General features: G+C 41.5%; 1 protein-coding gene across 1 annotated transcript; it reads left to right on the top strand.

The window, feature by feature from the left end:
- The first annotated feature begins 228 nt into the window (after positions 1-228).
- Positions 229-18,441, top strand: LOC142191006 (uncharacterized). Its single transcript, XM_075262328.1, has 6 exons — positions 229-370; positions 501-680; positions 759-882; positions 966-1,030; positions 1,546-1,666; positions 17,036-18,441. The coding sequence occupies exons 1-6, from the start codon at positions 293-295 to the stop codon at positions 18,439-18,441; spliced, it is 1,974 nt and encodes a 657-aa protein (XP_075118429.1). The 5' UTR covers positions 229-292.
- Positions 18,442-18,658: the final 217 nt, after the last annotated feature.

Here is an 18,658-nt window from a genome sequence, read left to right on the forward strand (position 1 = left end):
CTGTTATAGTATCACATGTCTACTATAATACAGATACTGAGTGATCTAAATAGTGATAGGCCTCCAGATAGTACAATGCGCTTGGAAGTAGTCCCCAGACAGTATTATATGCTCCACAGTAGGCTACCCACAGAGTATTTTATGCTACTTACCTGGTATTGCTGCAGTCCCATGAAGAGTGATTCCGTGTAGTGATTACATTGTTTCATCTTCTCTCCATTCAGGTTCCTACAATATAGAATCCTCTCAGTATCTTCTATATAAGAGAATATTCCTGATTGATCCATCAAGGATGGAAAGAGACAGGAACAAGATGGCAGAAAGTCTATTAAATCTCACCCTAGAGATCATCTACCAGCTTACTGGAGAGGTGAGAGATTCTGATGATGTCATCATTACATCATTCTTATCTATAGTAATAACAGATGATATGACTGGAGAGTTGATGGACTCTGGACATGTATGTAGTGATATTTATTAATGTGTCTCCCCATATCCAGGGTTACACAGTAGTGAAGAAGACCTCTAGTGGGCGCTGTCAGGCTTCTGTGTATGAGGGATATGGAGGAACCATGAGCCCAATCCTGGGACCTCCACCTCATCCCTTGATACAGGAGGAGATCAACGGACAGAAGATCCTAGAACTCACCAACAAGATGCTGGAGCTGCTGACTGGAGAGGTGACACTGCTAGGAATGCTGGGACATTATACAGTAACTGGAGGGGTCGGGGTGATGACTGTATCATTGTGTTGTCAGGTTCCTATAAGGTGTCAGGATGTCGCTGTCTATTTCTCCATGGAGGAGTGGGAGTATTTAGAAGGACACAAGGATCTGTACAAGGAGGTGATGATGGAGGACCACCAGCCCCTCACATCAGCAGGTAATAGACATGACTATATACACATGGACTTCCATTATTTGTATGTACAGAATGAATTCAATCCCTGTCTGTGTTTTCTACAGGTAGATCCAGTAAGAGGACAACACCGGAGAGATGTCCCAGTCCTCTTCTTCCACAGGATGATCAGGTAGATGGAGATATTCCCTATGATGTGTAGACGGGCTGTGAAGTCCTTGTGGTCAGTCTTGGGTTATCCAGCAGTATTAGATGTTTTATATTCGTGTATTGAGAGGTGGAGATGGAGGATAAAGCTGACCATAGACATTACATGTTGTCTGGATCTTCTCACAATCTTCTGACTATGGAACATTCTGTTTGGAATGAGGAACCAAAGAGATTTCTTAAAAGATTTCTCTCCATGAGACAAGTAACCCCGGATGTATCTGATAGAATCTGATCTTCTCCACTGAAATATCCTGAAGCACATCTAGCCATGCTGAGTATACATGTGTATGAGGTTCTCACAGTTGTCAGTGAGCCGTCATGTAATATCTATGTCCAGCTTCACATTTGTTGCTCTTTGGCTCAGATAACTCCTCCTGTCAGGTCAGGTTTGGTCATTATGATGATAAAAAAACATTTACAACATTTCTCCATGACTTCCCCATTTGTCTGCTGACCTTTACAATATTTGTATTACAGATTTTCCATCAGGATAAAGATCTGAACGACATAAATGTTATATCTATAACAATAAAGGAAGAGCCCTATGTGAGTGGTGATGAGGAGTGTGAGGAGGACATTCCTACAGGGAACCGCCCAGGTGAGGAGTCATCACTATATAAAGCACAGAAGGGTCACTGATAGAGATGAGCGAGTAGGTATTCGATCGAATACTAAGGTATTCGAAATATTCGTACTTGATCGAATACTACTAGCTATTCGCAGTAAATATTCGATTCAGAACCAGCGTTGATTGGCCGAATACTATACAGTGTATAGCATTCGGCAAATCAACGCTGGTTCTGCAGCAGGCTTGTCCTTGCTAGGAGCAGGCAGCTTGCTGTTACGAGAGATCTGACTTTCTCATAGGAATGAATTAACCAGCATTGATTGGCCAGTGTACAGCATTCGACCAATCAACGCTGGTTCTGCCAGAGGCTCGTCTGTGAGGAGGCGGAGTCTAAGATCGGACCACAGCAGTCTCCATTCTGGTCCGATCTTAGACTCCACCTCCTCACAGACGAGCCCTTCGGCAGAACCAGCGTTGATTGGCTGAATGCTGTACATTGGCCAATCAACGCTGGTCAATTTATTCCTATGAGAAAAAGTAAGCTCCCTCGTAACAGCAAGCTGTCAGCTCTCTTCCGACTAGCAAGGACGAGGCTGCTGTAGAACCAGTATTGATTTGCTCCAGGCCCGTCTTTGCTAGTTGGGAGAGCTGACAGCTTGCGGTTACGAGGGAGCTTACTTTTTATCAGTGCAACTGCAAGCGCTGTGCAATTAAAGCGCACGGACCCCATAGACTATAATGGGGTCCGTGCGCTTTAACTGCACAGTGCTCCTCCTAAACACTCTCCTCCTGCTATTCGTGGACTTGGTGACTCTCCTTTAGTCGAATAGTGGTTTCCCCTGAAAGTCGAATAATGATTCTCTACTTGAAATGAATATCGAATCTCGAATATTTCACTGATTGCTCATCTCTAGTCACTGATTCTCATCAGTCACCGATTGCTACAATTTTGTGGAGAATTTTTTAGCCTCTCTTCTGTCACATTATCCAACTATATATTCCCTGATTTAGCTAATATACACATAATACATGAATAATAGTGCGATACTGTGATAGGTAAGAACTAATGTAGTATAGAATGTTTCATCAATGTTTAGCGATAGTTTTATAATAAACAAGGTATAAAACAAAAAGATAATACAACAGAGGTAGCAAGAAACCGAAACCCTATTAGCCAAACACCCAACCAATTGGATTCAATACGCCAGTGCTATCCCCACGTGATAGCGATATTGAATCCGATTGGTTGGCTGTTTGTATATCTCCCTCCTCCTGCTCCTCTGACACTACCCCCCCAGAAGAAGGCACAGACCAAAACGCGTGTTGGGGCGAAGGGTCAGAGGGTTCAGGTGTGGAGTTATATGTCCAGTATGGGTATGTCATGTGACCTTTATTTATTTCTACCTAGTGGTCACTTGTTGCGCTGCTTATAGACTTTAAGGGAGCCTTCAAACGGAGTAAATGCGCGTGTGTTTTTGCAAAATACACCTGTAAAAATAAGACTCCCATTGACTTCAATGATATTTTTTACACATGTAAAAATATGCCTGTAAAATGTCATTGAAGTCTATGGGAGTCTTGTTTTTACACGTGTATTTTGCGTTTACTCCGTGTGAAGGCTCTCTTAGGCTGTGTTCAGTGTCCTTGTTGTGATCAGGCATCCCACTGCGTGTCATGTTATTCCTGACTACCCCTGAGACGCTCATATTGCACACTATTATTCCACTGACATCGTATGGGCTTATGATTTGGTCCGTTATCAGTATAGGTGCTAGCTGTGTGTGTATATGTCTGTGTATATACATATACATATATATATATATATATATATATATATATATATATATATATATCTATATCACACAGCAAGCACCTATAACAATAACAGGCAGTCATAGACCCGTATAGTGTCAGTGAAGTAATGATATACAATATAAGTATATCAATAGTAATCGGGGTAACATAACCCACAATGGAATGACTAATCCCAACAAAGTAGTATCAGTCACTAAGGGCAAAATGCAAATGCTCAAAAGACACTTTGAATATTTGCACTTTGCCCTTAGTGACCGATATTACTGACATCCCCTTATATGTATTTATGTCCACCCCTGCGTCCTCAACGTATCCTGTTTTTTGTATTTGCTTCCTGCTTTATTGTCAATAAAGTTTGTACAATTTATTGAGATTTTTGAGTGTCCTATCCCATTTTTCTTTTTGTGTTAGTTATATACCTTTCTCGCTACTGGGGCATGCACTTTATGGAGCCTACTGACTGGATATTCCTGTTCTTTTATACTCTTGTATTAGCCTGCAATGCCTCAGGAGACATATCTGCAAATTGGCCGCAATGGATATTGTAGAAATTATTGGTCTGAAAAGCATCAGAGATATCAGAGGTGTTCTGTATATCCTGGCCACGATCTCCTCCATAAAGGAAGGCGGCTTTTCCCTGGTAGTCAAGAATTAGTTTCATGTAGGCTGGTGAAAATGGAGACTTGATGGGGTTATTAATATCTAAACCTTCCATTAATATCGCATGTTGTTCGTTCTTTGTAGAACTCTTCTCACTTTGGTTTTGCTTCACTAAGTGGCTTTGGTGTAAGTGGAGGTGAAGATCTGGATTGAACATTTACCTAAATTTAACAACTTAACTGGGTATTGTCATTTGGATAATGCTAGCAAGCTTGGCCTTTCACTTCAGTGCACACTAGGTTATATGTCTGCACTGCTGGAGTAAGAGTTTCAGGGTGAATATTGTTGTGGTAGATGTCAGCTGTTTATTACAACCAAACAGTACAGACAAATCTGGCTTTAAGATTTGCCAATTTTGCTATTGAATAATTTTTGGTAGAATCTATAAAGAGTCGGTTATAGAAGGAAATTGAGTGGGGGCAGGCGGGTGCGGGAGTCATGATGGGAGATTTTAACTACTTTGTTATTGAGTGGGGTCATGGTACTGCATAGTCTGCAAAGGGGAGGAAATTCATCAACTTGTTGCAGGACAATTCTATGGTCCAGCTTGCAGAAGATCCAACTATAGGGGGCGCTCTTCTGGATCTGATCAGCTCTAATAATACGGGACATGTTGGAAATGTCACTGCTGGTGAAAACCTTGTTAAGAGAGACCATAATCTAATCAGATTGCAACTAAATAGTAAAACACTAATGAATGTAATTTGTACTGCAGTCTGTTTGTTTCCTCACATCCTTTATGTAGAGTCTGAGGAAGGTCGAACGGCCGAAACATTACTTATATTCACTCTGTTGTCACGTGTGGTGAATAAACGCATCACTGCATTTTCTTCAAAAAATTGATTCTAAACATAGCTCAGTCACTCCCCACTGGTGGTAGCTGTGACAACATGGGTGGCAGTACAGTATGGAGTAATGTGATGGATACAAGAGGTGAGGTCCAGCTGTTTTGGAGTAGCAGCCATCAGCAGTACAGTAAATGGAACATTATACAGGAGATAGTGGCAGCTCTATTCTGTGGTATCAGGCGGAGGTGTGTGGCAATCCTCCTTGATCCATGCCGGATTCATTTTGAGGAAAGTAATTTTTTTCATGCTATCAGTGAACAGTTTGTTCTTTCTAGATATTACAACACCCCGGGCAGCACTGAACACCCCTCAGCCAGTACACTTGAGGATGGACAAAACTCCCATGGCAGACTGGGCCGGCTCCTTGGACTGCTCTAACCTATTGGCCCAGAATTCCATGGGGTCAGAGTTATCTGCTGGAACATAGGAACCATCTAGTTATGTCTGTATCTGTGGGCAGGCGGTGACTGTCAGTTGCCTGTTGTGGGTCTGGTTGGTGTTGCGAGGTGAAACATTTCTGGTTCCTCATGTTCCAGATACTGTACTGGCTGGTTGAGAAGGACACCAGTAACCTGCAGACATTAGTGGATGATTATGTAGCCGATAGCAGTTGGTAGCTGGATAGTGAAGAGTCTTCATCGTAATTAGGAAAATAGGGTGGCAGCATAAACATAAGGCATCGGCGGAGTCAGCAGGGTGGGAGATCGGGAGCCAAACGGGCCTGGGGTAGACCACCTGCTTTGCAGCAGCCTACCTGCCTGGAAAGCAGTACTGCAGGGTTTCGCGGAGGCAGTGGCGATATTGGTCAGTGCGTAGTGTTGGTGGTAAGATCACCTACTCGGCGATGTGGCAGTTTTTTGTTAAGCCGCCGGGGAAGGTGAATATGGCCATATGTTGAATATGTGGGCAGAAGGTGAAGCGTGGCCAGGGTGCCAATGTTGGCACCACAGCTCTGTATCAATGTATGCAGAGGCACCATAAAGTTGCCTAGGAGAGCTGTGGCTACAATGTGGGGGTCCAGCCTGCTGCAATAACTGTTGCATCACTCATTGGCACACATGCCAGTCAAGGCTCCACCACCTCAGCCTATCATCTGCAGGTCGTGATGTTCCTGCTCCTTCTCCTCCTTTTAGTCCGTCATTGTGTCAGCAATCAATCAGAAAATCTATATCTAAGATACAAGAGTATGTCATCACTCATCCAATGGTGCAGAAGCTAAACATGTTCCTGTCCGAGTTGCTGGTGCTGCAGTCCCTCCCTTTGCAATTGATGAACCCTGCACCTTTCTGAGAACTGATGGCTTGCTCCAAGCCAAGGTAGAAAGTCTGCACACTCTGCAACTGTGTCCAAATAAGTGAGGTGTGCAGCGGTTCTAAGAGCGAAGCCTGTCATGCTCACTCACTGTATTATTGAAATATCTGGGTTTTTTTAATGTTGTTCGCCATTAATCAATTGAGAAAGAATCAAATCTTTTTGTGAAATCCAGAGAAGCGGCCGAATCGAATTTTCCAAAACTAAGCTCCTCTCCCTACTTAAAACAAATTCTCTCATCTCTACTTTGAACCTGTTGTCACATCAGTGGCACGTGATTCTCCACATTTGGTTATTCCCAATAAAGCCATTTCTCCACTCACAATACACTTTCACCAAAGCAGCGCACGGACAGTTCACAACCTGCGCTGTTGGAGAAATACTGTCACCCTTGTCCCGACAGCCAATAATCATCCCTTATGTAACTGATAAATCGGCCCCTTTATCCATAACAACAATGAGATTCTGTTCAGCCTATCACACATCTTATATACCCACCATGCCAGCCCACAACAAGTCACGTCCTTCCTGAGCTACACGCTGCCGACCTCAGAAGTAGGAGGTGGTGATAATAATGGGACTCAACTCTTCTATTTATTCTCAAATAGAAAAAATGAAAGATGGGGGGGGGGGGGGCACTCACCCAGACGAAGATGTTGCTTTAAAAACTTTTCTTTCCGTTATTGAGGCATAATTAAAACAAAAAGGGTGGAAAAACTGACATACAATGGCGTTGGGCAACAGCCATTTCGCGCCAAGCCTGGCGTTTTCTCAAGCCTAGTATGTGTCACAAGATGAGTACGTTCACAGAAGTATAAATAGTCTCGAACTAACATCCATTGTTTAACACCTGTCAGCAACTCATTAAAGGTTTAACTTTAGATCGTATAGAGAATCAAAACGGTTACAAGAAAGAAATAAGCATAAAGAACAAGAGAACAGATCAAATAACAAACTAGAACTTACGTTTTATACACAATTTATAATAAAGCCCATAGAACGGCGAAACTGAATTAGCAAACGTATAAATTGACAGGACTATTCAAAAAAAGAAGGGACCAATGGAGTAAACATTTCGGACAACCAGAGGACCAATCACTAAGAGGGAAGGGAGGAGCTATAGTAGATTGGAGTACACAAAGTTAAAACTTTAATGAGTTGCTGACAGGTGTTAACAATGGATGTTAGTTCGAGACTATTTATACTTCTGTGAACGTACTCATCTTGTGACACATACTAGGCTTGAGAAAGCACCAGGCTTGGCGCGAAACGGCTGTTGCCCAACACCAATGTATGTCAGTTTTTCCTCCCTTTTTGTTTTAATTATTCCTCAATAAAGGAAGCAAAAGTTTTTAAAGCAACATCTTCGTCTGGGTGAGTTCCCCCCTTCTTTCCTTTTTTCTATTTGCTGATATATCATCTGTTGAGCACTACCTGGAAGATGCATATGTGACTTTATAAGGAGTGATGTCTAAGCTATATAAAGCGCTCTGATTTTTCTCTTGTAAGTGATAGTGCCACTTTTTCTCTTTGGACTTCTTCTATTTATTCCATAGGATTCCGTGTAGTGATTACATTGTCTCATCTTCTCTCCATTCAGGTTCCTACAATATAGAATCCTCTCAGTATCTTCTATATAAGAGAATATTCCTGATTGATCCATCAAGGATGGAAAGAGACAAGAACAAGATTGTGGAAAGTCTATTAAATCTCACCCTAGAGATCATCTACCAGCTTACTGGAGAGGTGAGAGATTCTGATGATGTCATCATTACATCATTCTTATCTATAGTAATAACAGATGATATGACTGGAGAGGTGATGGACTCTGGACATGTATGTAGTGAGATTTATTAATGTGTCTCTCCATAACCAGAGTTACACCGTAGTGAAGAAGACCTCTAGTGGGCGCTGTCAGGCTCCTGTGTATGAAGGATATGGAGAAACCCTGAGCCCAATCCCGGGGCCTCCACCTCACCCCCTGATACAGGAGGAAATCAATGGACAGAAGATCCTAGAACTTACCAACAAGATGCTGGAGCTGCTGACAGGAGAGGTGACACTGCTGGGAATGCTGGGACATTATACAGTAACTGGAGGGGTCGGGGTGATGACTGTATCATTGTGTTGTCAGGTTCCTATAAGGTGTCAGGATGTCGCTGTCTATTTCTCCATGGAGGAGTGGGAGTATTTAGAAGGACACAAGGATCTGTACAAGGAGGTGATGATGGAGGACCACCAGCCCCTCACATCAGCAGGTAATAGACATGACTATATACACATGGACTTCCATTATTTGTATGTACAGAATGAATTCAGTCCCTGTCTGTGTTTCCTACAGGTAGATCCAGTAAGAGGACAACACCGGAGAGATGTCCCAGTCCTCTTCTTCCACAGGATGATCAGGTAGATGGAGATATTCCCTATGATGTGTAGACGGGCTATGAAGTCCTTGTGGTCAATCTTGGGTTATCCAGCAGTATTAGATGGTTTATACTTGTGTAATGAGAGGTGGAGATGGAGGATAAAGCTGACCATAGACATTACATGTTGTCTGGACCTTCACACAATATTCTGACTATGAAAACTTCTGTTTGGGATGAGGAACCAAAGAGACTACTTAACAAATTTTTCTTCATGAGACAAGTAACCTCGGATGTATCTGATAGAATCTGATCTCCTCCACTGAAATATCCTGAAGCACATCTAGCCATGCCGAGTATACTTGTGTATGAGGTTCTCGCGGTTGTCAGTGAGCCGTCATCTGTTATCTATGTAAAACTTCAGATTTGTTGCACTGTGGCTTAGATAACTCCTCCGTTCAGGTTATATTGGGTCATTATGGTGATAAAAAAAAAAAATGTAGAACATTTCTCAATGACTTCTCCACCTGTCTACTGACCTTTTACAATATTTGTTTCACAGATTTTCCATCCGGATAAAGATCTAAACGACATAAATGTTATATCTGTAACAATAAAGGAAGAGCCCTATGTGAGTGGTGATGAGGAGTGTGAGGAGGACATTCCTACAGGGAACCGCCCAGGTGAGGAGTCATCACTATATAAAGCACAGAAGGGTCACTGATTCTATTCAATATGAAAAAAAACAAAAAAAACTTTTTAAGTCTTCAGTAGGTGATACCTTTTTTAATGGCTAACTCATAATGATGACAGAATATGACGTTTCGAAGCTTCCTCTGAGCTTCTTCTTCAGATATAACTAAAAAACACTTTCTAGAGGCTGCATATTTATGTACAACAGGACACATAGGGATAGGATTACAGGAGGGAGGGGGGAAGAGGCTTATTACTATATACTTACCGTATTTTTCGGACTATAAGACGCACTTTTTTTCCCCCAAATTTGGGGGGAAAAGAAGGGTGCGTCTTATAGGCCGAATGTGGCGCCTGGCACCCGCTCTAATAGAGAGGCGGAAGCCGGCAAGTGATAGACGCCATTACAGGTGCCGGGGCCTGAGACATCGCTGCCCTGCCCTGTATGAAGCCAGCAGCAGGGGCGATGCTATTCCGCTCCTCCGTACCCCCCCCCGCCGCTGGCTTCATGCAGGGCAGGGCAGCGATGTCTCAGGCCCCGGCGTCTATCCCTCCTCGGCATCCGCCTCTCTAGTACAGCAGATGCCGGGTCAGTATCAGCGGCCCCTTCTCCCCCGGGGCCGGTCCCCACTGGCCCCGTACCTGTAAAGATGCAGGCCGGCTCCTGCGTGGCGATATCGCAGGAGCCGACCTGTCCGTGTGCCTCATTAGGCTCATTAGGCTCCCGGGCCTGTCACTGCTGTATTAGTATTGCGGCTGGTTTCTATGACCAGCCGTAATACTAATAGACAGAATGTCCCATAGACGGCAATACAGTTGTATTGCCGTCTATGGGACTTGCGATCAAGTGACCGCAGGTTCAAGCCCCGGGGGGGAATAAAATAGTAAAAAAAAAAAAAAGCTATAAAAATATGAAATAAATAAAAGTTCTAAATCACCTCCTCTCCCTAGAATATATATATAAAAGTATAAAATCATATATCATAAACCACCGGGTTTTTTTTTCAATAAAAGGTGATCTAAGCAATAGATATTCCCCAAAATGGTATAACTAAAAAATACTTCTGACCCCGCAAAAAAAAACACTCTATGCGTCCCCGTACAGCTGCAGGGTCACCTGTCAATGTGGCCTTGCAGCTGTTGCAAAACTACAACTCCCATATATTAAATATTTTACCAGTTTTTGCTTCAAATTTTTTTTTCCCTATTTTCTTCCTCTAAAACCTAGGTGTGTCTTATAGTCCGAAAAATACGGTATAACAACAAACAATCAATTGCCAGATCCCAGGTTATCTTAATGGCTGTCTTAATGATAAAAAGACATAAACCCACGTGAGATGTTAATTCCATTGTCCAGCGTCTGGAATAGGGTCATGGCCTTGTACTCATAAATCAGTCGCTGTTTCCTTGATTTCCTTGATTTTGAGATACCAAACTCTAACAGGGAATATAAAATCCCAGGTACCTTCACCTGTAACACACCTAATGTGGTGTATTTGATCATTTGCACCAAATGTTCCACTGAAAATCTGTATGTTGGAGAGACCGGACAGAAACTCAGAATGAGAATTAATTCACATCGCCATACAATCAAACAACAGAGAACTGATCTTCCCGTGCCAAAACACTTCTGCCAGGAAGACCACAGCATCATCAATGACATGAAAATCTTGATCTTAAAAGGGAAGCCAAAATGACATGTCCCCTGTATTCTGTGTTTCAGTACGATTCCGGGGATACCAAATTTATATGGTTTTATTTACATTTTAACCCCTTAAAAAAAATCCTAAACTGTGTTAAAAAATTTTTTTTCCAAAAGTCGCCATATTCTGACAGCCGTAACTCTTTTATACGTTCGTGTACGGGGATGCATAGGGCGTCTTTTTTTGCGGGGCCGGGTGTACTTTTTAGTTCTACCATTTTCGGAAATGTTATTGCTTTGATCACTTTTTATTCAAATTTTTATCAGAATCAAAACTGACTATTTTTCCAGCTACAGCGTTTACTGTACAGGAAAAATATTTTTATAGATTTGTAGAGCGGGCAATTTTGGACATGGGGATACCTAACATGTACAGTCCTATGAAAAAGTTTGGGCACCCCTATTAATCTTTAATCATTTTTAGTTCTAAATATTTTGGTGTTTGCAGCAGCCATTTCAGTTTGATATATCTAATAACTGATGGACACAGTAATATTTCAGGATTGAAATGAGGTTTATTGTACTAACAGAAAATGCGCAATATGCATTAAACCAAAATTTGACCGGTGCAAAAATATGGGCACCTCAACAGAAAAGTGACATTAATATTTAGTACATCCTCCTTTTGCAAAGATAACAGCCTCTAGTCGCTTCCTGTAGCTTTTAATCAGTTCCTGGATCCTGGATCAAGGTATTTTGGACCATTTCTTTCTACAAAACAATTCAAGTTCAGTTAAGTTTGATGGTCGCCGAACATGGGCAGCCCGCTCTCAAATGATCTGAAAACAAAGATTGTTCAACATAGTTGTTTAGGGGAAGGATACAAAACGTTGTCTCAGAGATTTAACCTGTCAGTTTCCACTGTGAGGGACATAGTAAGGAAATGGAAGACCACAGGGACAGTTCTTGCTAAGCCCAGAAGTGGCAGGCCAAGAAAAATATCAGAAAGGCAGAGAAGAAGAATGGTGAGAACAGTCAAGGACAATCCACAGACCACCTCCAAAGAGCTGCAGCATCATCTTGCTGCAGATGGTGTCACTGTGCATCGGTCAACAATACAGCGCACTTTGCACAAGGAGAAGCTGTCAGGGAGAGTGATGAGAAAGAAGCCGTTTCTGCACGTACGCCACAAATAGAGTTGCCTGAGGTATGCAAAAGCACATTTGGAGAAGCCAACTTCATTTTGGAAACAAAGATTGAGTTGTTTGGTTATAAAAAAAGGCGTTATGCATGGCGTCCAAAAAGAAACAGCATTCCAAGAAAAACACTTGCTACCCACTGTAAAATTTGGTGGAGGTTCCATCATGCTTTGGGGCTGTGTGGCCAATGCCGGCACCGGGAATCTTGTTAAAGTTGAGGGTCGCATGGATTCCACTCAGTATCAGCAGATTCTTGAGAATAATGTTCAAGAATCAGTGACGAAGTTGAAGTTACACCGGGGATGGAGATTTCAGCAAGACAATGATCCAAAACACCGCTCCAAATCCTCAGGCATTCATGCAGAGGAACAATTACAATGTTCTGGAATGGCCATCCCAGTCCCCAGACCTGAATATCATTGAACATCTGTGGGATGATTTGAAGCGGGCTGTCCATGCTCAGCGACCATCTAACTTAACTGAACTTGAATTGTTTGTCCAAAATACCTTTATCCAGGATCCAGGAACTGATTAAAAGCTACAGGAAGCGACTAGAGGCTGTTATCTCTGCAAAAGGAGGATCTACTAAATATTAATGTCACTTTTCTGTTGAGGTGCCCATACTTTTGCACCGGTCAAATTTTGGTTTAATGCATATTGCACATTTTCTGTTAGTACAATAAACCTCATTTCAATCCTGAAATATTACTGTGTCCATCAGTTATTAGATATATCAAACTGAAATGGCTGTTGCAAATACCAAAATATTTAGAACTAAAAATGATTAAGATTAATAGGGGTGCCCAAACTTTTTCATAGAACTGTATGTGTTTAACTACTTTTATATATGTTCTAGGGAAAGGGGGGTGATTTGAATTTTTAATACTTTTTAAAAAAAATTATATTTTTTTTATTTACTTTATTTTTTTTTTTGCCATTTATTAGACCCCCTATGGGTCTTGAACCCCAGGGGGTCTGATCACTAATGCAATGCATTACACTTGTAGCATAGCCTGCAATAGAAGTAATGTAATAACAAGCCGGGGAGCCTTCACAAGACTTCTGGCTGTCATAGTAACGTGACGCCGGCCTCGGAGCTTACGCCAGGTGCCAGCGATCACAAAGAAAATGGCAGTGCCGGAGGAGTTAATGTCTCCAATCGGAGACATTAGCGCCGGTTGTCTACTGCGTAAAGCAGTAGTAGAGATGAGCGAGTACTGTTCGGATCAGCCGATCCGAACAGCACGCACGCATTGAAATGAATGGAAGCACCTGGTACTTCCGCTTTGACGCCGGCCGCTTAACCTCCCCGCATGCCGGCTACGTCCATTCATTTCAATGCGTGTGTGCTGTTCGGATCGGCTGATCCGAACAGTACTCGCTCATCTCTAAGCAGTAGACACCCGGCGACCGCCCCGCTCCCGGGCAGTCGCCATAGTTACACACCCGACATGCGCCGTACTATTACGGCGGATGTCGGGGAAGGGTTAAGGCTTTTCCGACATGGTACCTAGAAAAATTTATGTCTGGGTGATAGGATCCCTTTAAGCAGCCAGGGATTGTGTTCCTGTGGTTTGGGCTCTGAGACTTATTTCACTTTGGAATCTTAGAAGAGACGTCCAGATAAGACGATCTATATCAGGACAGGACAACTAGTAATGTAGTCAGAGGCCTGGACTTAGCAGTACAAAATAAGGGCCTTGATGTTCGGTCCTAAATGTGGGTTCTGTTGGGATAAGATAAACTACTCTAGGTGCAGAAATTGTAATGAGATTGTGATGAATGTCCTTTATGTAACGTGAGCAAGGTGATCTACCAGGGACAGGCAGGGCCGCCATCAGAACAGTGCTGGTGCTGTCAGCGGCCCGGTCACCGCTCTAAGGAAAAAGGAAGCCGATAACTTGTACCAGTGTAACCAAGCAGCAATATGTACCAAAGTATAGTAACCTGCTGTGCACCATTATTAATCAGAAAAGTAGCCCCAAAAAGGCCTAACATGTAACTTTTAATATTTCTAAAATCATCAAACTAAACCAAAAGCACTGAATAAACAAGGAATATACCCAGAACTGTGACCCAATATATTCAGTTCATTCATGTTTAGAACTCGCAGACTGACCTGTAACAACATATATAGACCAGAAATGTAACAGGAACATTCCTATCACTCAGATGATGCTTCAAAGTGGATGACTTGTTGTGTGCTGGGGGTAGCAATAGGTATTAGCATCATTTGAGTGATAGGACTGTTCCTGTTACATCTGTAATCTATACATGTTGTTACAGGTCAGTGTACGAGTTCTGCACATGAGTGAGCTGAATACATCGGGTCACAATTCAGGGTATATCCCTTGTTCACGCTGACGGGCAAAAGGGCAACAAGGTGTTGAACTTCAGACTTTCGGGCTCCACATCTCATCATCTACTACAGCTCGGAACGTGAGACTCTCATCATTTTATAGACCATCATCTTGGCTATTTAGCATATGATTAGTTATGCAGATTTTTTTTTTTTTATAATGTAGATTGTGAGCCCCATATAGGGATCACAATGTACTTTTTATTTATTTATTTTTGTCCTATCAGTATGTCTTTGTAGAATGGGAGGAAATCCAGGCAAACACGGGGAGAACATACAAACTTCTTGCAGATGTTGTTCCTGGCAGGATTTGAACCCAGGATGCCAGCGCTGCAAGGCTGCAGTGCTAACCACTGAGCCACCGTGTTGCTCCCAGTTATGCAGATTCTTGTCATGTTATGTCTTTGTTACTGTTTTGCTCCTCTTGGATACTACAAAGTACAACCTGTTCTCACATTCCCTAATAGCTCAGGGACTTATTAGTTTGATTCCCAAGTGAAAGGTCACTGGTTCAAATCAAGTGTTAGCCGTGAAGAAGATTTCCCAAGAAAAGAGAAATAACATCATCCAGCTCATCGATAGCGGTCTCTGGGCCAAGAAAGTTGCCAAACTGCATCATGTAAGTGCCATGACAGTGGGAAGAATACAAAACGAAGTCCATCCATTCATTCCAAAGACAAGAGCTGAACATTCAGGCAAAATATCAGTCAAAAAGTCAGTTCACCACTATACCTATCAGTTGTGGCGAGACAAACATGGCAGTGCAGGTGGCTCATATGCTTCATAAAAGTGCGATCATAAACGTGCATTATACAAGTCTGGAATGTTTGCCCAAAAGATGAGGAAGCCTCAAACTCAATATGGTCATAAAAAACGTTAGCTCAAGTTTGCAAAATAAGTATGAAAAGCGGACAGTAGAAGATTGGAAATAGGTGATTTACAGTGATGAGATGAGTGTGTTATCAAAAAAAATCAGAAGGACACCACTCCAGACCTCGATCTTCAAGAAGTATAAGGCTTTATTCACCCCAGGGTGGGAGAAAATGCTTATTACATTAGTAAAGTCAGATTCTCTACAAGACAAAGAACTCAGGACTTCTTATACATCAAAACTCTCGCTTATGACATAATTCTCAATTCCTATTGGTTGAAGCTTACATCAATTACAATCAATCAACTTAAACAAAGAACATATTCATTATTCAAAGCATATGGTTTCATCTTAAAGGGCCCCATAGAATCTGTCTGTTGCAATAACAGTCAAGAATGACCTTTGACATAGGCATTGGGCACCCCGCTCCCACAGGGACGTCTGGCAGGATATAATATTTCTTAGGACACATATGGTTACAATCACTAACTAAGAGTATATATATATATATATATATATATATATATTTAGACTTGTATTACAATGTGATATTATGGCACCACAAGTGGATATATATATATATATATATATATCATATTTTATAATAATTCTTATCAAGTGTCAATAGACTGGACTCTAATGGGAGCAAATTTATCTGAAAGTTTTAAGGGAAAAGGGGGCTAAGATTGAGAAATTAAAGGTACTGTCAAGTTTGATGGAAGAAACCGGATGATATTGGGTTGTTTCACAGACAGTGGTTGTATACTTGACCAGGATTGATGGTGGTCTCACTGCTGAGCTATATGTGATTATCCTACAGTTTGAGTTACTTCATACAATCGAGTACTATGACTATGAAAAGGACGACATAGTGTTTCAGCAGAACAATGACCTCAAGCATATGTCGACATTAGAAAAAATGGTTCAATGACCGTAAAGCGGAGGTCCTGAATTGGCCCCCACAGTCCCCAGACTTCAACCAAATCAAACACTTGTGAGTAGAGAGGAAGAAATAAACTGTAGTTGTACCCAAGTGAGTCGACCAGTATGCCCCAACACTGGGACCATGTAGAAGAGATCTGAGATCAGATTTGTCGAAACATGCTTGAATCTGATCAAAGCAAGCTCATAAGGATTCAGACAGTGTTAAAAGCCAAAGATGGATTTACAAAATAATTAAAATTTTGATTTTTAGGAGCAAAATAGTAACAAAGTTACATGAAAATAATCTACATAATCTAATCATATGCTAAATAATTGCAAGTCTAATTTATGTCTGAGATGGCCAAGATGATTGTCTATAAGATGATGGTAGTCTCACGTTCCGAGCTGTAGTGGACAGTGAGATATGGAGGCTGAAAGTCTAAAGTTCTAAACATTGTTACCCTTCTGCTCATCAGTGTAAGTGCCACCACCCCTTTTCCTTAGTCCTATGACTGGGTGGGCCCGCTTATTTCATCCACTACCAGCACCTCTACAGTGACCTAGAGCAGCGGTGGTATCTGTCATTGAGACTGTCACTGACATCAGTCTCAGCACAGTAAATACTAATGAAATAGGCCGCGTTACCATTGTTTGCTCAGTGGAGAATATACTTATAACATTATTTAATAGTAAAATCCATTTCCTTCTTTTTAGATGACTGTACCAGGAGCTCAGAGGGACATCTAATACCTACAGAATATAAAACAGAGGTTCGTGGTATCACACAGGATCCATATGAAGAACATGTCATTAACCCAGATTTACCCTCAGCCGTTCAGAAAAAAGATCTCTCTTGTAATTCATCAGAGTCTGTTAAGCAAAATAAAAGACACAGAAGGGGTGTTATACATCAGAGAACTCACACAGGGGAGAAGCTATATTCATGTCCAGAATGTGAGAAGTGTTTTACCTTTAAATCAAATCTTGTTAGACATCAAAGAATACACACAGGGGAGAAACCATTTTCATGTTCGAAATGTGAGAAATGTTTTACTGTTAAATCACATCTTGATAAACATCAAAGAACCCACACAGGGGAGAAACCATTTTCATGTTCGAAATGTGAGAAATGTTTTATCTGTACTTCACATCTTATTAGACATCAAAGTGTTCATACAGGTGAGAAGCCATTTTCATGCCCAGAATGTGGGAAGTGTTTTACTATTAAATCAACTCTTGCTAGACATCAAAGTATTCATACAGGAGAGAAGCTATTTTCATGCACAGAATGTGAGAAGTGTTTTATCTCTAAATCAAATCTTGTTAGACATCAAAGAACTCACACAGGGGAGAAGCCATATGTATGTTCAGAATGTGGGAAATGTTTTATTGTTAAATCAGATCTTATCAGACATCATAAAAGTCACACAGGGGAGAAGCCATATTCATGTCCAGAATGTGAGAAGTGTTTTATCTCTAAATCAAATCTCTTTACACATCAAAGAACTCACACAGGGGAGAAGCCATATTCATGCCCAGAATGTGGGAAGTGTTTTACTGTTAAATCAGATCTTGTTAAACATCGAAAAATTCACACAGGGGAGAAGCCGTATTCATGCCTAGAATGTGAGAAGTGTTTTATCTCGAAACCAAATCTTGTTAAACATCAAAGAACTCACACAGGGGAGAAGCCATATTCATGCCCAGAATGTGGGAAGTGTTTTACCGTTTATTCGGGTCTTGTTAAACATCGAAAAATTCACACAGGGGAGAAACCATATTCATGCCCATTATGTGAGAAGTGTTTTATTTCTAAATCAAATCTTGTTACACATCAAAGAACTCACACAGGGGAGAAGCCATTTTCATGCCCAGAATGTGGGAAATATTTTGCTCAGAAATCAGATCTTGTTAAACATCAAAGAACTCACACAGGGGAGAAGCCATATTCATGCCCATTATGTGAGAAGTGTTTTATTTCTAAATCAAATCTTGTTACACATCAAAGAACTCACACAGGGGAGAAGCCATTTTCATGTCCAGAATGTGGGAAATATTTTTTTCAGAAATCAGATCTTGTTGCACATCAAAGAATTCACACAGGGGAGAAGCCATTTTAACCTTTTCCTTCCGATATCTCTGGCCTCGTTTGGGCTATGATGATAATTTTAGATTCATTTTAAAGATGAGAATCTCATCGTTAAAATGATACCAAGGTCTTTATGTTATCCCTTACAGTGCAGAAGTGATTCACTGTTGAAAACGCTATTCAGCATTGAGATCCTATTGAAGATTTCAATTCCCGACAGCGTTTTTAACAGCGATTCACTCCATAAC

Source organism: Leptodactylus fuscus, chromosome 1, assembly GCF_031893055.1.
Source record: "Leptodactylus fuscus isolate aLepFus1 chromosome 1, aLepFus1.hap2, whole genome shotgun sequence".
Classification (NCBI taxonomy): Eukaryota; Metazoa; Chordata; class Amphibia; order Anura; family Leptodactylidae; genus Leptodactylus; species Leptodactylus fuscus.

What these genes read in the sequence shown, in the direction of transcription:
- LOC142191006 (XM_075262328.1), top strand. Translation starts at nt 293, where the DNA reads ATGGAAAGAGACAGGAACAAGATGGCAGAAAGTCTATTAAATCTCACC. An exon ending in TCTACCAGCTTACTGGAGAG is followed by an intron (nt 371 to 500) that starts GTGAGAGATTCT and finishes CCCCATATCCAG; the next exon opens with GGTTACACAGTAGTGAAGAA. An exon ending in TCCTACAGGGAACCGCCCAG is followed by an intron (nt 1,667 to 17,035) that starts GTGAGGAGTCAT and finishes CCTTCTTTTTAG; the next exon opens with ATGACTGTACCAGGAGCTCA.